Source organism: Ammodytes marinus (assembly GCF_949987685.1).
Source record: "Ammodytes marinus genome assembly, chromosome: 2".
NCBI lineage: Eukaryota > Metazoa > Chordata > Actinopteri > Uranoscopiformes > Ammodytidae > Ammodytes > Ammodytes marinus.
This window is the reverse complement of record NC_137231.1, coordinates 33,845,017-33,867,740: the sequence shown is the minus strand read 5'-3', so window position 1 is coordinate 33,867,740 and position 22,724 is coordinate 33,845,017. Positions and strand designations below refer to the sequence as shown.

General features: G+C 39.8%; 1 protein-coding gene across 1 annotated transcript; it reads right to left on the bottom strand.

Annotated features, from left to right (window-relative positions):
• Positions 1-812: 812 nt before the first annotated feature.
• On the bottom strand, positions 813-22,724 carry hira (histone cell cycle regulator a). Its single transcript, XM_080050050.1, has 25 exons — positions 22,566-22,724; positions 20,274-20,336; positions 18,521-18,631; positions 17,698-17,788; positions 17,007-17,101; positions 16,485-16,580; positions 15,820-15,980; positions 14,961-15,128; positions 14,445-14,558; positions 13,696-13,766; positions 13,132-13,237; positions 12,506-12,727; positions 11,768-11,853; positions 11,138-11,326; positions 10,460-10,594; positions 9,111-9,339; positions 7,763-7,873; positions 7,175-7,323; positions 6,630-6,791; positions 5,451-5,509; positions 4,907-5,012; positions 4,030-4,152; positions 3,170-3,333; positions 2,459-2,547; positions 813-941 (listed from the first exon to the last, which is right to left on the bottom strand). The coding sequence occupies exons 1-25, from the start codon at positions 22,600-22,602 to the stop codon at positions 828-830; spliced, it is 3,051 nt and encodes a 1,016-aa protein (XP_079906176.1). The 5' UTR covers positions 22,603-22,724; the 3' UTR covers positions 813-827.

Sequence of the window (22,724 nt, the reverse complement as noted above, 5' to 3'; positions counted from 1 at the left end):
GTTTTAGGGCCACAGACAGGAGAGAGAAAAAAAAAATCAGATAAGGAAGATTCTTTTTTCATTATGTCGAGAAATGTCAAGATTAAAGAAGAATACTCCAAAATGCTATTTGAGTTAGTGGGGGCATTTATGCATTTTCAGCATACTACAATTGACCTGCATGTATTAGGACATCCTAAATCTTTTTCTGGTATACTCAATAGTATGGAAGTATGGGGATTGGAACGCAGGGAAGGTGTGTGTTGTGTGTGGTTATTTCTACACTTTAAAAAGGCATCACTTTGGTACAAGCATATTGCTCCTTTACATCCATTCTGATTGAGATTTCATCTTTTTTACGAGCGTTTACAAACCTGCGACCATTTTGTCACCGTCTCTCTTAAATTCATCTTTTTTTTAAAGTCCATGATCGGGAGTGCAGGAGAGAGGTGCGTAGGTCCCAAAAAATAAAATAAAAATAAAAAATAAAATAAAAAAAATAGCACGGAAAAAAGACACAAAAAGACGTCAGCTCAAACTGAAATCGTGATTTAAAAAAAAAAAAAAAAAAAAAAAACATAACGTAACGTAACGTAATCACCCACGTCTCCCCGGTGAGCGACAGACAGAAACGTCCGTGTGTGTGTTTGGAACGCTGTGGAACCGGCTGTTAATAAAAGTTCTCACAGAAACACCAGCGTGTGTGTGTGTGTGTTCTGCATGACTCAAGCCGGATCGGCGCTTCAAGATTCCCAAGGTGAAGAAAAGCAAGTGTTTAGACTGCTTTAACAAGGAGTCCAAGTGTGTGTGTGTGTGTGTGTGTGTGTGTGTGTGTGTTGCAGTGTGTGTTATTTGCGCAGTAGCTCCAGCTGGTCTTGGTACTCAGTGAACAGTCTCTGGAATCTGAGGTTTTCTCCGATGACGGGTAAAACCTCACGCAGCAGCTCTCGCTTACGGAGACCCTGGACACACGGGAAACAAGCACATTATGAGAATGGATTAGATATAAGAAGCTTCAACTCTGTCACATTCATACCTTCCTCTCTAGTTAAAAGAGCTGATTTTAGTTTGTATTAAAAGCTGGGGTATGTGATTTCTGATTGGTCAAAGTTAACATGAGCTGTACACTTTGACCAATCAGAGCGAGGCTCCGATTCTCTGTTCTTATTGGCTGCTGGGACTGTCCATTCACTTTGGCACCGACGTTGTTGGTGTAGGGCGTGTCAGGGAGGGACCATAGGGGAGGGACCAAAGAGAACAAGTGGAGCGGTTGAGGTATTTGGATTCGAATCTCTATCCCAACTGCCATTTTCTCCCCAAATCCTCCACCCCAGCTTTACTAGCTGAAGATTATAAACCATTTAAAATCAGAGAGAAGAATATTAAGACCCTGTATGCAGGAAACACGCAGTGAGCAACATACAGTAGCTATGGCTAACGTTAGCTGTTAGCTTGACCTGCACAGGTAAAACTCGAGCATGCACTGGCTATGAAATTGAAATGAAATGATTTGTTGTGGAAATAATTAGACACGTGAACAAGATGACGTAACATGATATCTAAGAATGAAACATTACAGCAGCAGTTATCATCTGAATAATTGAACAATCAACAGGACATTAGTCTTTGGTTGGCATTGATGACTATGCCAACCATAGAAAACCACTAAAGCCCCTATCTCACTGGGCTGCGACTGTTTGCGACAAGTTGGAGACTGCATTCGCAAACGAGTCTCTAAACTGTCTCCAAACGTTCGCGGAGGTCTCAATTTCCTCGCATGAGTCGCAGAGCCGCGCAGTCTTGTCGCATGAATTTTGAACATGTTCAAAAAAAAGTGTGCGACAAATCAGTCTCAAAATAGTCTCAGAGTCGTCGCAGGTGTGTCGCACGCGTCGCAAACCCTTCTCAATTTAGTCTCCGCGAGTCAGAAAGTGCGAGAAGTGTGAGACAACTTTGCGAGGGTTTGGCGAGTGTTTGGCGACATATGAAACTAAATTGCGACTGCTTTGAGACAAAAATGAGACTGACATTCCGTTCGTGCGACACTCGCCAGACGTTCGCGAAACATAAATGCGACCTCCCGGCAAGGACATTCGCAAACGTGTCGTAAGTAGCAACTCAGTGAGACTGCAAGTGAAAATTGTCGCAAATTGGCACATTTTGTCGCAATTTTGTGTCTCGAACTGGTCGCAAACAGTCGCAGCCCAGTGAGATAGGGGCTTAATACAATAATGATTATAGAACAGTTGGAGACAAAATAGTTTTTGACAGGAGGATTTTTTTTATATGTGATCGTTCCGCAAATTTATGTTTTTGTAAAAATATATATATTTCAAGCAAACTGTTACATTCCCTTAGTTTAGCGTAGGCTCTTTATATCAGCGTGCACACAGTACAGACAGGTAGCAGATTGTGAGGTGATATTCACTGATTTTGACTGTGTGATACATTGTGGTAAGACAGTGTAGTGTGTTGTTACCAGAGTGTTGGGCTCCCAGGCTGAAGCAGCTGACTTGTGGACGGGACCCAGCAGCTCCTTACACAGATCTCTGAGACGGTACTCTGAGCCTGAGGGACACGGACACACACACGGACACACACACACACACACACACGGATACACACACACACACGGACACGGACACACACACACACACACACACACACACACACACACACACACACACACACACACTCGATTAACTTCACACTCCATCTACACAGTCAGTGCTGTGTCCAAAGGGCTTTTTATTCCCGTCTAGGGATGGCTATATCAGATACTAAATTGGTACTAGTTCCTGATTGGTCAGTACCAAAGTGCTTTAGATGTGTAGTTGTGTGTAAGCGAATCACCAGCAACCTCATGAAAACTTGCAAAAACACCAAATACATAATTATAATATTGGCAAATAAACCTATTATTTCTACCAAAAATTATCATAAAATAACTATTACATTTTTTAGTGTCATGTCTTTTTTTTTTAGCATCACAATATGGAGACAGAGTAGTAATAAAAAAGAATATCGATATGAATCGGTCTCATAAAATAATATCAGTATTGATGTCGGTATCAATAAAATCCCCTCCCTACTCCTTGTTAAATAGTGTCAGTCGGTGTGTATTATAAGTGATTTAAAAGAGGCTACTGTTCTCTTGTCAGTGTGTATTGCAGTGTGCTAGTGTTTGTACCTTCGTTGACGAGGAAGCGAGCGTAGATGAGCAGCCAGTAGCGATACTCCCCAGAGGAGCAGAGTGTGAGGGCGGAGACCAGCTGGTTCTCCAGGAAAGCCAGAGTCATGCTCTGCTGCAGCTGGTGAGGAGTGGAGGACAGACGGGAGGCCAGCCGACCCGCACTGAGGGGCACAGAGAGAGAATAAGTGTTCAATTAGATTCAAAACACTTATGAATCACATGAAATAAAAAAGAAAATGTAGAAAAAGGCATTCTAATTATCATTTTCTTCTACTTATATTTGAATATCAAAGCAATGAGGAGAGATGGGAGGCCAGGCGACCCGCACTGAGGCACACAGGCACAACAGAGAAATAGTGTAGAAAAAGGCATTCTGATTATCATACATACATCATACTACAGCACACAGGGATTTAGTATTTCCTTATAGTTAATCTGGAGGGAGAAGACTGAGTCATTGAACTACATTGAATTGAACTAAAACACATTATTTTCCCTCTTCTTTTTTTTGATTTAGTAAATTCATTTATATGGCCAAGTCAGTGTGAAGTTACAGGAAAAAAAGGTTTTCTGTAACATTTTAATGAAGGTAGTTAAGTCAGACAAATCAATAAAGAGAAAACCAAGCATATTCCAGTAATGATTTCAAGCACATTTCAAACCTTGAAAACAAACTTGAACTGTTTTATAAACGTTCTGTTTTTTATGCTGCTGTTTTTGATTTTGTTTTTCCTCTGAAGCACGTTTGGAATACTTTTTTTTACAAGGAAAAGGTATTCACAAACAATATGCTTTATTGCTGTTATTATAATTAAAAACAGCCAGGAGGTTATGAGGTGGAGATGTAAGTGTCATACTTGAGGTTGCGTCCCTGCATGACGGCGAGCGGCCCCGAGGACACAGGTGCATCATGGGAAGGCAAACAGCTCCTGAAGTCGGCGCACTGCACCAGAGAGTCTCCTTTGTCTGCTATCAGAGTCCTGAGGGAGACACAGTGGAAATGTGTTAATGATGACAGGATCACAATCTCCATTTTATCACAATGCTTTAGTTTCTCAAATTGGTAAGGACTATTTTTTTTTTACAAGTTAGGGTAATCGCAGGGCCCACATTTTGGTTTGCAAACATATGGAACTGCAACCAATAGAATGCTGTTATACTGTAGACATGCAGAAGATGTCTTTGTAATGAGGGATCTTGGACACATAATCAATTCATGATCTTATATCGTCATATCGCAAACCCCTAAATAACTCATAAAGGTTCAACTGAAATCATTCAGTCAGTGCCCCTGATGTTTAATGACATAATAGTTAATGTAATGTAAGGCAAGGCAAGTGTATTTCTATAGCACAATTCAGACACAAGGCCATTCAAAGTGCTTTACAGGGGCAAGATTAGAATACATAAAATGGTAAATGGTCTTGACTTATATAGCGCTTTCTAGCCGATTTTCTCAGCCCCAAAGCGCTTTACATTTCTTACCACATTCACCCATTCATACACCGATGGCAGTAGCTGCCATGCAAGGCGCTCTCTGAACCATCGGGGGCAATTTAGGGTTCAGTGTCTTGCACAGGGACACTTTGACATGTGGAGGGTAGGCGGGGAATTGAACCTCTGACCCTGCACTCCAGAGGCAATCTCCCTACCCACTACGCCACTGCCGCCCATAAAACATAAAACACACTAGAAAAGCGAGTGAATGTAGTTTTCCCGTCAGTAGTGTCTCACCATGTCTCCAGAGAGGAGCTGAAGCAGTAAGACTTCCCGTTGGACAGACCGACCACTGGAACGCCCTGCTGAGTCAGCAGAGACTGAGACACTGTGATGTCAGCACCTACACAACACACACACACACACACACACACACACACACACACACACACACACACACACACACACACACACACACACACACACACACACACACACACACACACACACACACACACACACACACACACACACACACACACACACACACACACACACACACACACACACACACACAAAGTGTTATTTCAAGAGAGTAAAATTAATGGACCCTGCATAGCTACTGATATAAATAATTAACCGAGTCTATATATGTCCTTAAAACCATCTTATGTCAGCATAAAGTCTCTATAGTCTTTAAAAATTGTAAAGAAAAAAAGAAAAAAAAAAAAAAGGTTGAATTTTTTTTATTACAAATGATCCTGTTGTTAAAACTCAGTTGTAAAGAATTGCTTGTTTTTTTGCGTGCATCAACTATTCCTCCCATGCTGCAGTGTCTCACCAGATAAAATGCTGAGCAAAGACTCGTTCTTCACCAGAGCCTTCTGCTTCTGAACGTCCCTGTACACACACACACAGAAAACACATTAACAAAATAAAACTTTCTGTCAACATATCTGAAACAGCTTAAACACTCCAACAACATGTGTATTTCATTATATATGTGTGTGTGAAATGTAACATAATTCTTATAAACATTTTTTTTGAATGACAGAAACATTGGAGATCTCCCTGATGAAAACAAAATGTTAAATGTAACACCTTTCGTATCACTGTTACAAAGTGCTTAACAAGGAAAAATATAGCAGAACCTATTTCTAGTAAGAAGACAGACAGACAGAGAGAGAGACAGACATACAAGACAGACAGACAGACATACAGACAGACAGACAGACAGACCTATGCACAGAAACATTAGAATATCATAAGAAAAAACTGAAATAAAATAGATATAAAACAGAAAAAGTTCATAAAGTTTCACATTGACACCTACCATACAGACAGACATACAGACGGACAGACAGAAAGATACAGCCAGGCAGACAGACAGATATAGTATAAGTATCACATTGACACTGACCATACAGTAAGACAGGCATACACTCAGACAAACAGATATATAGTATCACACTGCCTCCTACCAGACAGACAGACAGACAGACAGACAGACAGACAGATAGACAGACAGACAGACAGAAACACAGACAGATACACAGACAGGCAGTTATATAGTATCACGTTGCCTCCTACCAAACAGACAGACAGACAGACAGACAGACAGACAGACAGACAGGTATATAGTATCACGTTGCCTCCTACCAGACAGACAGACAGACAGACAGACAGACAGACAGATATATAGTATCACGTTGCCTCCTACCAGACAGACAGACAGACAGACAGACAGACAGACAGGTATATAGTATCACGTTGCCTCCTACCAGACAGACAGACAGACAGACAGACAGACAGACAGACAGACAGACAGACAGTTATATAGTATCACGTTGCCTCCTACCAGACAGACAGACAGACAGACAGACAGACAGACAGACAGGCAGACAGACAGACAGTTATATAGTATCACGTTGCCTCCTACCAGACAGACAGACAGACAGACAGACAGACAGACAGACAGACAGACAGACAGACAGGTATATAGTATCACGTTGCCTCCTACCAGACAGACAGCGCTGCACCGGCCGTCAGCACCATGACGTAGTGGCCGCAGCAGTGCAGAGCGGAAGGGGGCGTGGCCAACTGGATGGAGGGCAGGAGCCGACGCCCACAGGAAGAGAACACTGACAACATCCTGTCCACGCACGCCACCGCTAGCACCTCACTGTAGGGAGGGAAAGGACATGTATTCATTGATTTATACAACTTCAACTTTAAAATGGTGCAGTGTGTAATATCTGAATATTTAGTGGCCTCTAGTGGTTCAAATTAAAAGTTATTTGAACAGATTATATCATAGGAAAGGCGAAAATAAGCGTCTGGCTTCAGACTATTTATTATAACCTTTTGATTAATGAAGGTGTGAATTTTATTTTGTGTGAAATGAATTCACGTAAATATATTTATATGTATGTTCAGTTGCAGACTCACACACATTGTTAAGTGTGTTCCTTGTTATGTGTGACCGAAATAAACGATTAATTCATGCATTCATGTGTTGATTAGATGAAGATATATTCCTCCACAGGTAGGCCTAGCGTCTGGTACCTGCTCCCCGCCGCACAGAGCACCGAGCTGGGCAGCAGAGTGTTCCAGTCGCGCCCGTCTCTGGAGCATCTCAGCTGACTGAGCTTCGAACCAGCAACCAGCGACACCTCGTTCTCCACCTCCAGGAACACAGACGGCTCCATGCTCACCTACAGACAGACAGACAGACAGACAGACAGACAGACAGACAGACAGACAGAGAGACAGAGACAGACAGACACACAGTTTAAAGAGGTGTGCTATTCTATTTATGTTGTCGCAGTTCAAACTAGTCACCAGATAGAGAAAAGAACAGTTTACTAAAAATACATTATGTCCAACACAGAACTGTAAGAAAGCCAGCACACTAGACACACATTTAGAAAACACACAGCACCATGGAAGCAATAATGTGTTATAGCCTGTTTGTTTATAGGAAAGTAGAGAGGATGTCAGTGGAATACATTTTATATTTCTAACATAGGAAGATAAAATGCCAAACATATCACTTCATTTTGGTTGCAAAAGCTCCTTTCTGCTGGTAAATCCAGCACAAGGATACAAGAGAAAATAGCAGAGAGAGAGAGAGCGAGAGAGAGAGAGCATTACCTGCAGACTGAAGGTTTTCTTCAGGCTGGGTGTGGGCAGTTTGAGAGCAGCAGCAGGAGCTGGATGAGGAGCAGCCACTCTGCTGGGCTGCTGCTCTGATGAAGGAGTAATCTGACAGGGAGAGGAAAAACATTCATTTATCTGTTCCAAGGACATGTGCACAGAGGGGCTTTTACTAGACCTCTTTAATATCACTTGGTAGCGCTGCCGTGAATAACATTTTTTTTTGGGGGGAATTTGAAACGTCGGTGTTAATTATACGCAAATATTTTAAGCTTCAAAACGGCTTGTTTTGTAAGGGTAATATGTCCGTTAACTGTGAGGGAAAGAGACTTCCCGAGTGGGTTGGAGGGGGAATTAACAGCTATGTACTACGTCATAAAGCCATCCATACCTCTGTATTTTTATATGTATTAATGAGTCTTTCTGTATGTTGTTACTGTATTGTTTAATAAAGATTGAATCCCTCCCTCTCTCTACCTGAGTGAATGGTTGAGCTATAGTCAGTGATCTACTAAATCATTTAGCCCTCTATCTCTCTGTATTTCTAAATGTATTAATGACTCTTTCTGTATGTTGTTACTGTATTGTTTTCCATCCATCAAACCATAAATATCTCTGTATTTTTAAATGTTCTACTACCCCATTTAATCTCTGTCTTTACAAACTATCAAATAAAGCATGGAAAAATACCCCAAAAAATTATCTAATAATAAAAATAAAAAAATCCCTCCCTCCCTCCCTCTACCTGTGTGAAAGGTTGTGCTATAGTCAGTGGTCTACTAAAACATAAGCATTAATGACTCGTTCTGTATGTGGCGACTGTATTGTTTAATAACAAATAAATAAATCCATTCCTCCCTCCTTCCTTCTACCTGTGTGAATTGTTGTTACTGTATTGTTTAATAAAGATTGAAAAAAATCAAATAAAAATAATCCCTCCCTCTCTACCCGAGTGAATGGTTGAGATATACCTGATTGGTTGTCTGCATGGAAAAATGCCAAAAAATAATCTAATAATAAAAAATCCCTCCCTCTCTCTACCTGTTTGAATGGTTGTGCTATAGTCAGTGATCTACTACATCATAAAGCCATCTATCTCTCTGTATTTCTAAATGTATTAATGACTCTTTCTGTATGTTGTAACAGTGTTGTTTAAAAAATATTAAAAAAAAAAAAAATCCAATCCAACCCTCCCTCCCTCCCTCCCTCTACCTGAGTGCCTATCAAATAAAGCATGGAAAAATGCCCAAAAAAGAATCTAATAATAAAAATAAAAATCCCTCCCTCCCTCTACCTTTGTGTTAATGTATTGTTTAATACAGATTGAATCCGTCCCTCCCTCTACCTGTGTGAATGGTTGGGCTATAGCAGCAGCAGCGGCGGCGGCGGCGGTCATCTTGTCTTTGCGCGGTCGTCCCTTCTTCTTCTTCTCCACGGGCCCGTCTCCCTCCAGCAGCAGCTCCGGCTTCCTCTTGCTGAAGGCCAGGTTCTTGTTGATGGACGCCATCTTGTCTTCACTGTCGCTGCTCGAGTCGTCTTTCAGCTTCGGGTCTTTCACGCCGTCTTTGGGCCGACTGGATCAAACAGAAAACGTTAGAAATATTTTAAATTGGGGAAAAAGTTTGTTCTCCTTTTTGCCATTTTTTTAAGTTTCTTCCAATTCTGGCAGTGACTTGGGAGGGATTATTTTTGGGTATTTTGATGTTTCTTTCATTGTTTGTTTTAATATAAGTGACATAGGTTATTTTTTATTTATTCTTTTCATACAACCTACAGTCTGTAACAAAGGAACAACCTGGCACTTTGTAATACTGAAAAACCAAATAAAAAGATTTTAAAAGTTTCTTCCAATTGATTTGAGTTTTTCTTTTAAAAATGTGGCATAGATTGATCAAAGAGATTCGTAAGAAGGCAAGTTTTAAAAGTTAGAAGTATTTAGTTTTAGGGAAAGTTTGTTTGTTCTCCCTGGCACCATGTGTTAATTGCAGTTTTTTCTTGAGTGCTTTGAGGTTTTCTTTTAAAAATGTGGCATGGATGGATCAAAGAGGTTCGTAAAAAAGGTTGTTTCTCTAGATTAACACCAAAAAGTTTGTGTTTACACAAAAAAAAAAGTGTTTGTTTATGCTACTCAAAATGGCTTATAGTCGCCCTTTGGGGACAAATTAAGTGTTTTGAATTGACAAATGTGTTCAAGCAATAAAGAAAAACTTTAACTACTTTCACCTGGATCCCGGTAAAGTTGAACAGTTTAATACGTTGCTGAAGACTCACTTTTGTTGCATTGGCCTTTAATACAAGTTGAGGCTTTGACACTCCTAACTTTTTTTCCATGTATCTTTTTTTTTTCAAATATATTTTTTTGGCATTTTTATGCTTTATTGATAGTGTAGAGACAGAGTTAAAATGGGGCAGAGAGGGGAGTGACATGCAGAGAACGGCCGCGGGCTGGAATCGAACCCGGGTCTGCTACTGGCCGACTCCCAACTGAGCTAAGGGCGCCCCCTTTTTTTCCATGTATCTTATATGTTATTTTGTATTGTATCTTGTACAGCACTTTGGTCAACTGATGCTGTTTTTAAATGTGCTATAGAAATAATTTTGACTTTGACTTTACTGATACTGATTGAATCACATGTAAGCGAGTTTTAGAGGGTTTTTTAGCCAGTGTGAAAGGGGCTTTAGTGAGTCAATCACCTGTCTAGTGAAGTGATGGAGGAGATAGTTGCCATGATCCCGGTCGTGGCCTTTGAGCGTTCAGTGAACCTGGAGTCCAGAGCTTTCATTGGCTCAATCTTAGAGGCCGATGTCAGCAGCAGACAAGACTTCACACTGGAACAAAAGAACCACAACATCAAGGATTATCATGAATGGAAAGATCCAAATATAGAAATCAGAACAAAGATGGGAGAAATGGATTAAATATATAATATATTTTTTTACCCAATTTGGATAAGTGTGTTACATTACGTTTCCCTGTGACATGACAAAATGTAATCATCAACTTCCGAACCACTTATAATTTTTTTTTAAACATATACATAGTGTTTTTTTGTTGTTTGTTTGTTTTGTGAGAATATTAAAAGTTATTATGCGTTTGTTTAATTAACTTGAAAAATGCCAATAAAAAATTAAAAAGGAAAATGTTAATATATAGTTAGGAAGTAGACAGATAAATGTGTAGAGCAGTAAACCAAAGTAAAGCGTTCTCTGCACACGTACCCATCCTTAGTTAGTATGCATTTGTTTAATACACTTACAAAATGTCCACTTTTTTTTTTTAAAGAGACAATATAAATATGTGGTTCGAAAGTAAACACATTGATCACAGAACAATAGCAGTAAACTACAGTAAATCTTCCTCTGCGTTCGTACCCGTCCTTATCATCCAGGCCCTTGTTGTGTGGAGGAGAGGTGAGCATGGGGTCGATGCCCGGCCGGAGCCCCAGAGAGGAGGCCTGTCCTGGGCTGGAGTCAGAGCTGAGCTGAGACACCAGCTGGCTGGACATGGAGGAACCAGAGGGCAGGATGGGGGCGCTGTTAAACAGAGCCGGGGAGAAATCCCTACAGAGAAAGAGGGACAATGAAGAAAAAACTACAGTTAATAGGGTTATTCCCGTATAGAGAAATATTTCTCCCCACCACAATTTTTTTTTAGCCAGCACCAAAAGAAAAGTCACCGACGCCAAAATAAAAAATAAAAATAAATATAGCAATTTAAAACCTCTCTAAATGCGTTTCTGGTTAAGCCCAATTCAACCCATATTTCTTGGAGTTAACATGGTTTGGATCAATTATAAAGAATCGCATTATGTAACAGGTTATCAGTAAAATCATTTTGTTTCATATCTATGGGTTCTTTATTGCATCAGGTCGGGAGAAAAAAAAAAAAAAAAAAAAAAAAAAGTAAGGTTTTTGTGCCATCAGTGACATTGTCAATAAAGGTTTAAGTTCTGTGCTGAACCAATGTAAAGCAGACTGTGTTTGTTTTGTGTGTGTTCTTACCCGGTGTCCAGCTGAGCGATACAGAGCGGCGTGATTCGCCTTCGTCCGTCTGCCGTTCTCGTCTCTACCTGCTTCTTCAACAGATTCTGAAAGACACAAAAATAATACGTCAAATTTTTCACAGCATCTTGGAAATGAAACAAAAAACAGGCTTTACATTTTTCACTTTATGTAATGAATCTAGAATATAAGTTTCACTTTTCAAATTAAATTATGAAAAAATAAAAATAATAATAACATTTCAAGATGTATATTTTATACCAGCCAAAACAGTTGTCCTACATTTCCCTAAAAAGTTATTTTAAGTGCAATAATGTTTATAAAAAACACACTGGGATGTATCATAATTCAATGTCGATAAGTTGACACCCAGGGTATCTGCACATTTTTAAAGAACAAATTTAATGACTTTTAACACATTACAATAAGACGATAACACCAATACTGGGGCAACAGATATCAACAAAATACACTACATTGAGTGCTCCTTTTAGAGTTTTAGTTAAGTTTGAATAACACACATTGATTGCACTTAAAAATAAAATAGACACGCACATTCATTCTGTCCCTGTTCAAATGTAATGCCTCCCCTTCAAGACTTTTTAAGAACTTTTCGAGAAGCATCTTTTATATTACATCCTACATTTTCCTCAAGTTATTTTTAGTGCAAATACGTTAAAAAAAACCTCACACTCAAATGCATCATAATTCACTGTTAGTCCATTAGTTGACACCCACCTTCCTGATGTCTTCCAGTGACTCTCCGTTCATCATGTTGTTGAGTTTGGGCGTGGCTGCCTCCGGCCCGGTGCTGCCCTGTCCTGCGTTAGCCTGGGCCGAGGTCTGGCGGTCCTGCTGGTACTTTAGCATCTCGGGGTTTTCTATGACGGTGGTGGACAGCTGGGCCTCGGTGCTGGTGATCGCCAGACTCTTACCGTAGATGTTCTGGTGGATGCTGTTCTGTGGGTCACAAGAAGACAGAGAGAGTTTGATTGGAGATTTAAAATATTTTTTTGGTGGAAAAGTGGACGGATGGACAGAATCCAAACAAAAAAGAAAGAAAGAAAGAAAGAAAGAAAGAAAGAAAGAAAGAAAGAAAGAAAGAAAGAAAGAAAGAAAGAAAGAAAGAAAGAAAGAAAGAAAGAAAGAAAGAAAGAAAGAAAGAAAGAAATAAAGAAAGAAAGAAAGAAAGAAAGAGAAAGAAAGAAAGTAAGTAAGTGCAGGGCTGTCAATCTATTAATTACAAGATTAATCGCTGAATTTCAATATTTAAATCGCAATTAATCACATTTTTCACCCTCTCAAAATATATTTGGATTGATTTTCAACAGAAACAAGACACAGAGGAAAGCGCAGCCCCTCACCTTCTCCTCCTCGCTGAGCGGGTCTCCCAGTTCATCCAGGGAGAAGTCCAGATAGGCCACGGTGCCGTCCATAGAACACACCAACATACCCAGACCATTAAGAGTCCTGACGCACACACAACAAGAAAAATACATATACAACATATTTAGAACATATCTTTTGAAGACATGGACAAAAGACAAACACCATCACATCACAACACACACACACACACACACACACACACAGAAATGCCTACTTACTTTCTTAACTTCTTTAGTACGTTTCACAAAAATGCATTTCTTTCCTAAAAATATTCTCAAAGATGATTACAATTGGTTTGTGCATTGCAATGTGTTTTAGGCCTGTAACTTCTACCCGTCGATCACTGGAATGATGAAGTCATTTGGAGGAATGTGTATGACATCACATAAATGACCTCCAAGATCTAGAACAAAGGCTCCTTTTTATAAAAGCAGCTCTGTAGTTTACGCACGCACAACACACACCAAACGATAGAAAAGTCTATTATATAACAGTAAGCAGTGTGGCAGTGAGACTTATAATTGTCATGTCAAACTCACCATGAAATGTCCATGATGGATTTATCAAACAGATCATGGATGACCACCAGGGGGCGCTTCAGTGACGTCAGCTGAACAGGACAGATGGACAGATAACAGTTAGTACATTTTCATACGTTTTTCTTCACTAAACAAGGATTCAAGGATTTTATTGTCATTGTAGCACAACGAAACAGCCACTAAAATGGATTTTAGGGCCTTATTACAGAATACTCATTTTAATAAGTTGCTCAAATTGATGGGTGGACTTTATTGATATCACAAATATCAAAAATATGCAGCTTGCAAAGTGTTTGTTATTGCAATGTCCCTTCCTATCAAGTCTTCACAATGAAATAAAAACCTGCATCAGTTTGGAGTTTAAATTTCAATGAGAGAAGACTAATCATAAAGTAGTATTTACAAAGATGTGTCACGGTCCTCGTTACAAAAACCATGAAAAACAAAATTGATCCTTGAAATCTGCGACTTGACTCAGACTGATGTATGTACTGTATGTTCATGGAGAGAAATACTAGTTTTCTAACCATGAATATACATACATCAGTCAATTTCAATGATAAAAGACGAATCATGAAGTTATATTTCCCGAGTTATGTTATCTCTTTTCATACTGAACAGAACAAACGGATACAAAAACCATGAACAGCTAAATTGATCCACAAAATCCACGACTTGACTGGGACTGATGTATATGTATAATCTCTTTCTATCCACTTTAAACCAGACAGTGTGTGAACTGAACGTACCCATACGGAGAGCGATCGGTCTTTGCTGCCCACGGCGCAGCAGCAGTAGGGGCAGCCCGGCTTGGGGGCGCTGCCGTTCTTCTGCTTCTTCTTAAAGATCTTTGGGTTGAATTTCTACAAAAGGAAGAAACACATATATGTGAATATGAAGACAGATTTGGAGTAAAGTATACAGTGATTCTGGAGAACGCTTGTTGAAATCACTTTGTCAAAATCAGTGAATATCTCCTCATTATCTGCTACCTGTTTGTACATTGTGTGTTCTGAAAAAAAATCTGGTGTTAATACGCAGCCTTGGCTTTGTAAACTGGTACGTAAACAAAGGGGGCCCACTGTAGCTAGCAACATGTCCATTTACAGAGCCTAGGATATGCTAGTGTAACAACACTGGATTTTTTTCCCCAGCGCACACACAGTTGGACAGCTAGCAGATCATGAGGAGATATTCACTGATTTTGACAAAAAGTGACATTGACAACAAGCGTAGTTGAACGTGTGTCTGTAACGTGATCTTACCACCACAGTGACGGCCTTGCGGTGTCCCACAAAGTCCATGTTGGTCTTCCAGCCGTCTCTCTCTACGATTTGAGCCGTGGGGCCGGAGTTGTTCATGGCGTGAGCCGACACCAGATACTGACCGTCAGGGGACCAGGACAGACGCAGGACATGGGTCGTACCTCCACACTGAGAGAGGGAGGGGTGGGGGCGAAGAGAGAGGGGGAGAGAGAGGGAGAAACAGACAGACAGAGAGAGAGAGAGGGAGAGAGAGAGAGTCAATCAATGGAGGGATAATTTACTGAAGTGAAAAAATCGAAAGAAAAAATATTATTGGCTTGACAGGGTACCCAAAGGAATCTCCTAGATAATGCCACTTAAAATGAAATTATACACAAATGTCAGGCTTTACTGGCAAAAGTAGTAAAGATTGTTTTTTTTTTTAAAGATATTTTTTGGGCATTTTTATGCTTTATTGACAGTGCAGAGAGACAGAGGTGAAATGGGGCAGAGAGGGGAGTGACATGCAGAGAACGACCGCGGGTGGGAATCGAACCCGGGTCTGCTGCTGGGCCCGGCCCGGGAGGGGGACGCCCTACCAGCTGAGCTAAAGGCGCCCCCGTAAAGATTGTTTTAGGTAAGAAAAAAAAAACAACTCACATTCATACACTCACATTGATGTGCAAACTTGCTTTGTGAAATGCGTGCATACTCTTAATAACAAAACCCAAAAATGCTTATTTGTTACATTACCACCTTCCTCCAAGTTACTAATCTATCCTACAAAAGAGCAATCAAAAAATTTATTAAATTAAATCCTGTTTTAACCACAATAAATTCAGATAACTCCCCACTGCCTCATCACCCAGAGCTTGTTTACCTCGTTGAATGGTTTGGTGATGTTAGCGTCCAGCTGCCAGTCGACTGTCCTCCAGACCTTGAGGCTGTGGTCGTCGGCCTGTGAGGCGATGTATTTCCCCACTGGGTCCCAGGTCAGACCTTTAACGAGACCGGTGTGGCCGCGCAGACACATCACCATTTCTACAGGGACACAAAGAATGAACATGTTTACAACAGTACATTTTTAATATAGATATTAGTAGTAAACACTAGTTCATTAATTTAACAAGCAGCTTCTCAAATTTTAGTTGTTTTGTTTTTTTAAAAGATTATTTTTGGGGAATTTTTCATGCTTTATTGACAGATAGAGAGACAGAGATAAAATGGGGAAAAGGAGAGAGAGAGAGGGAGAGACATAAAGAGAGAGGGACAGACAGACATAATGAGAGGAAGAGAGAGAGAGAGAGATACAGACATAGAGAGAGAGAGAGTGAGTGAGTGAGTGAGTGAGTGAGTGAGTGAGTGAGTGAGTGAGTGAGTGAGTGAGTGAGTGAGTGAGTGAGTGAGTGAGTGAGAGGGAGAGAGAGAGAGGTAGAGAGAGAGAGACACAGAGAGAGAGAGAGAGAGACAGACATAGAGAGAGAGAGAGAGAGACAGACATAGAGAGAAAGAGAGAGAGAAAGAGAAAGAGAGGGAGAGTCCTACCTGGGAATTTGCGAGCGTTCCAGATGACTATAGTGTTGTCTACGCTGCAGGAGGCGAGCCACACGTCATGAGGAGACCACGCCACGTCCATCACGTCTAGAAACACACAACGATGTAAACATGTAAACAATGCAGTTTGGCAACAGAGGTTAAGATAGTAAGTACATGCATACAGGGTGTCTATGGTATGTAAACACGTGTTCTTATGTGCATTTCTGCATTTGTGTGAGTGTGTCCGTCCGTGTGTGTCAGTCCGTGTGTGTGTGTGTGTCTGTGTCCGTCCGTCTGTGTGTGTGTGTGTGTGTGTGTGTGTGTGTGTGTGTGTGTGTGTGTGTGTGTGTGTGTGTGTGTGTGTGTGTGTGTGTGTGTGTGTGTGTGTGTGTGTGTCTGTGTCCGTCCGTCTGTGTGTGTGTGTGTGTGTGTGTCCGTCCGTCTGTCTGTGTGTGTCCGTCCGTGTGAATGTGAGTGTGTGTGTGTGTCCGTCTGTGTGTGAGTGTGTGTGTGTGTGTGTGTGTGTGTTACCTCCAGTGTGGTTCCTCAGGATGGTGACACACCTCCACTGCTCCACGTTGGCCAGTTTACTGCTGGAGCCGAACACTGTGCTCGGACCGATGTATCTATGGATAAAAGGTGCACACACGTTAATATATATATATTTTTTTATATTGTTTTATTATTTATTTTTATTTTGTGTTTGTGTCTAGGCAAGGCAAGGCAAGTTTATTTCTATAGCACAATTCAAACACAAGGCCACTCAAAGTGCTTTACAGGGGCAAGATTAAAATACATAAAACACATTAGAAAACATTTAAAAGCGAATGAAAAGAAGTAAAACATTTGTGTATACTTGGATGCTGCTACAATTGCATTGTTCACTGTACAATGACAATAAAGATTCTGATTCTGAAAACACTGACGGCGCAATCATTAAACATATCATTTCAGTTTACATAACATTCTTTGGATAGAAATAGTAAAGATAGTGATAAAATAAATGCTTTCTTACTTAATGAATCCTCAGGACTGGACCATAACAGCAGACATAACAATGTTTTTTGCACATTTTGTCTAATGCGTGTTTATGTGTGTGTGTTTGTGTTAATATGTGTGTGTGTGTGTGTGTGTGTGTGTGTGTGTGTGTGTGTGTGTGTGTGTGTGTGTGTGTGTGTGTGTGTGTGTGTGTGTGTGTGTGTGTGTGTGTGTGTGTACGTACGCTGCTCTCTTCCACACCATAACCAGCTTGTCGTCTCCTCCTGATGCGAGGTACAGACCGTTGTTGGACCAGCGCACGCAGTTCACACACGCTGTAGAGACAAACAATCACTCGTGTTCACTTCAATTACTACTTCATACAGCTAATACTTCAATATAACTTCTGTGGATTTGTGCTGTTATAGTGGGGATGATAAGTTCCTTTAGTGCAACACGACAGCAGTTTATTTGCTCCATGTCACACTGCAGTAGTTTGTGTTAATTGTTTTCCCTGACAGTAGTCATGCAGCACAAATATGAATTAAGTATTTATTCAAATGGTATTTAAATCACACAAGTACAAACAGGTCTTTTTGTAGTAAAGGTGTATAAGCTTTAAAAGAAACAGTATCCTAACAGCAGAAGTGAATGAAGGAGTAAATGAATCATTATCAATTAACCAAAACGTTTCTATATATTTAACAGGACTATTTTAAAGCTGGGGTGGAGGATTTGGGGAGAAAATGGCAGTTGGGATAGAGATTTCGAATTCAAATATCTCCCATAGCACCGCTCGACTTGTTCTGTTTGGTCCCTCCCCTATGGTCCCTTCCTGACACGCTCTACACCAACAACGTCGTGCCAAAGTGAATGGACAGTCCCAACAGCCAATAAGAACAGAGAATCGGAGCCTCGCTATGATTGGTCAAAGTGTACAGCTCATGTTAACTTTGACCAATCAGAAATCATATACCCCAGCTTTAACCAAAATGCAATCTAATAGTGTTGAGGCCTTAGTAAAGAGATGGAGCTTGAGAAGGTGATGGGGCTGGTTTAGTGGTTACCTAGGTGATTGTCCATCTGGCAAAGCATCTTGGGAATATTCTCGTTCTTCTCGTCTTCGTCTCTGAGGACCGGAGCCATGTTCCAGATCATCACCTTCCCAGAATCCTCTCCTGGAAACACACATCAACAATGATTCATTACAACAACCATCCATTATATATCCTTTAGTTTTGTCTGTCTGTCTGTCTGTCTGTCTGTCTGTCTGTCTGTCTGTCTGTCTGTCTGTCTGTCTGTCTGTCTGTCTGTCTGTCTGTCTGTCTGTCTGTCTGTCTGTCTGTGTGTGTGCGTCAATGGGTGAATGTGATAAGAAATGTAAAGTGCTTTGAGGCTCAGAAATTCAAACAACATTTCATTATTTCACTCTGCTCTTTTAAATCAGGTCTGAAGACTTTATTGTTTCCGTTTTAACCTGTAATTCTACATTTTTATTTATTTTTAAATGTTTTAATTATTTTATGTTTTTATGTATTTTTTTTAATGTGTGCTCTATTCTTGATGTATTTTGTTTTTGCATCTGTAAAGCACCTTGAATGGCCTTGTGACCGAAATGTGCTTTAGAAATAAACTTGCCTTGCCTTGCCTATTATAATAAGTACAACCATTATATCCTTTAGTTTCAGCTTAATGTACTCATGACTAAGACATGTTTGTGTTTTAATTTGAAAATCTCACATGAAGAGACAGATTAGGGAACGTTTTTTTAGTCTGAGGCTGCAGGAGAAGATGTAGTGTAGCTTGACACAGATTTTCAACAGGATGATTTCAAAACTGACACCAAGGATTTGCATTTTTATCAACGCAGTCAGAACTACATCAAAGCACTGGACACATTACAACAACATCAACAATAGCATAACATTATATCCTTGAGTTTTGGTTTCGTGTGTGTGTGTGTGTGTGTGTGTGTGTGTGTGTGTGTGTGTGTGTGTGTGTGTGTGTGTGTGTGTGTGTGTGTGTGTGTGTGTGTGTGTGTGTGTGTGTGTGTGTGTGTGTGTGTGTGTGTGAGTGTGTGTGTGTGTGTGAGAATGTGGTAAGAAATGTAAAGCGCTTTGAGGCTGAGAAAATCGGCAAAAAAGCGCTATAGAAGTCAAGTAATTAATTTATTTAATTAAATAATTATTGTTCTAATTTTGGAGAATTTGCATGCATATTTTTTTTGTTCTGAGGCTGCAGGAGAACATGTAGTGTGGCTTCACTGGTGCGACACAGATTTTTAACAGGATGTTATTAAAACTGATTGCAATCCTTTCTATTTGCATTTTGTATGAACACAGAACTACATTGAGCACTGGACTCCTACAATGACAATTGGTCAATTTCAGCACAACGTCCGCAAACTTTAACTTTTACAGTCATTTACTTATATTTAGTCTGCACATCGTTATGTCTTTTATATTGCACATTTTCAATTTCTTCTACTTTCTATACCGCTTGGATTTGCCTTAATGTTTGCAACTTTAGAAATTAAGAATGTATTATGTATATTGTATTTACTACTTGTACTAGGGGAGAAACATATTTTTGACTCCTCTGTATGTCCAGCACATATTGCAGAATTTGCCAGTTTGTCTGATGATGTTCTAGCACCAAAACGTTGCCACAGAATAAATATATTTGTGCAAGTAAAAGACAGTGTGCAGGAATCCACATTTCTTTTGGACATGTTGCAGAAAATGACAATAAAGTTTAATTGACTTAGAAACAGTGAAGTGAAGGTGTAGTAGACAGTGTAAACATCAGTCTTGGTCTTACCTTGTCCACCGGTCGCAAATTTTGTCCCATCAGGATGAATATCCACGGAGAATATGGGTTTGCCTGTGAAACACAAAAACATTTGATTATTTTTTTTTGGCATTTTCAAGCTTTATTTGACAGTACAGAGTTAAAATGGAGAGAGAGAGAGAGAGAGAGAGGGGGGGGGGGGGGGGGGGTGACCTGCAGTAAAGGTCCACGGGTCGGATTTGAACCCGCGACCACTGCATCGAAGGCCGGAGCCAATATGGTACGCGCTCTATCCACTACACCACCAGAGCTCCGACATTTAATAACTTTTGATAGATTCATTACATAGACTCACAGATAGTGATATTGTAGATTAATAAGCAATAGAATACATTATATAAGGAGAAAGAAAACATTATACACACAACATAGGAATATTTAACCAGGCTTTGTCCTGTAGGCCTCATGGAAAATTCCTTGACTTCTCTGTGATTTTCCACAGCTTTAGTCAGAGCATGTCCATCACCTAAAAAACTATTTACCCGTTTTTTATGACTTTTATGACTGGCATTTTTGGGAATGTTCTGCAACGGGAGAGATTTGTGAAATCCTCTGATAATACATCTAATTCAACAAACTCTGTTTTTATTTGAAAATTCTTTAGTTCCACAATTTATTTTATCCAATCCAATCCAATCCAACTTTATTTATAAAGCGCTTTCATCAAACCAGAGCAGAGACAAAGTGCTGTACAGGCCTAAAATAAGGTACAATAAAAATAGATAAAAATAAGTCAAATAAGGTACAATAAAAATAAGTACATTTTATTTACCAAACGTGTAACAATACAAGACACTGCAGGTATAAACAGAGTATATTTTTTAACTGCTACTTTGCCACCATCTACATGTGTTGGAGTGTCTACGGACCCTTGAAACAAACAATAAGGTTTATAACTAAACGCTGGAATAAAACGTTTTTATTTCAACTTGTGCACACTTGATTAACAATGTAAATATTGCTTTTTCAACTCATTTACAAACACAACATACTAAACATGGGCTAGTTGCAGTAGACGTTAAACTTGCTGTTTGTTTATTATCAGTGTAAACTCATCGTCAGTTATGAGACGTTAGTTGACTTATCATAAAATGTATGCAGATCTGTTTTAATTGGCATGTTTTCAAGACTAAATAAATGACCTATCTTGAGAAAACAAAAACTAGCAACTAGCTAACTAATAACGACAACAATCGTTAGCTGCAGCCTGTTGTAAGTATTAGACAGTTTATTTTACTGATATCAAAGAACCAGATTTATTATATAACTAAATGTAAGAATTGTGAGTATTTGCACACGGAAATAAGGTAACTCTTGCTACTAAGTTTGTATATTTGATGTATTTGCATTGTATATTGACGTGTATGTATTGTATTGTTGTTTTTGCTTTGCATTTGTTTGACACGACATCATTGTAAATGAGGGTCACCCACCCCTCAATTGATCTTTCGAGTATAAATAAAAGGTTTAAATGAAAAGTTATCATGTTGAGCGTAATAGTGAAAACGCCATCCACAACTGAAAATACCACACATGTGCTGACAGCATCTTTTAAATGGCACAATGATTTGTATTTTTATATCGGGTGTACATCAGTCAGTTATGAACTGTTAGTTAAGATTACAATGTATGAACGTATTCACTTTGCCAATTTGGTTATCTGGCATGTTTGCAGATGTGTAGGACGCTTCACGAGCTAAATTACTTATATTAAAAATGCACATTTCTTAACTCTTAATAACAATAGTCGTTAGCTTGCAGTTGCATATTATTTTCGGGCCATTTCCCCCAACGGTTAACTTTCCAAAAAACACACCAACTGACACTTTATCAGCTGCATGTGGAGCAAATTCACTACCTCTAAAAAAAATAAGATGTATTTGCTTAAAATGTCAGAAGCATTAAAACAATAAAATAATATCCCGTTGAGACAGTAACTTGGATAAATGTGACATTTGGCAGGTAAGTTAGCATCCGAGCTAGCCGGGAGATTTTTTTGGGGGGGCTAACTAGCTTGTTAGCTTCTGTTAGCAAACATTTAATATATTTGGAAGAAGCAAATGCGTGATTTAACATACTCATAAAAAGGGCAAGCTGTGTGTGATCAAGTTGTTGAACTAAATGTGATGTGTGAGAGCCATATAAAGTGACAAACAAGTGTCGTCGACCACCACAATACCATTCCGACACCCCCCCTCCTTCCCTCCCTCCCGACAACAAAAGCCCAACTTGGGTCCAACAGATTCGGCAACGAGATCTTACCATTGTGGCTCACCCAGCTTGGCTTCAAAAGCTTCATATTTTTTTTTAAATCGAATAATATCCAATAAAATTAAGTTTGCGCGTTGAGAACTTCACTCAAACACTTCCGCTTGTTCCTCCGTCCTCCCTTTGTCTCAAACTTTGTTGTTTTTTCGGTGA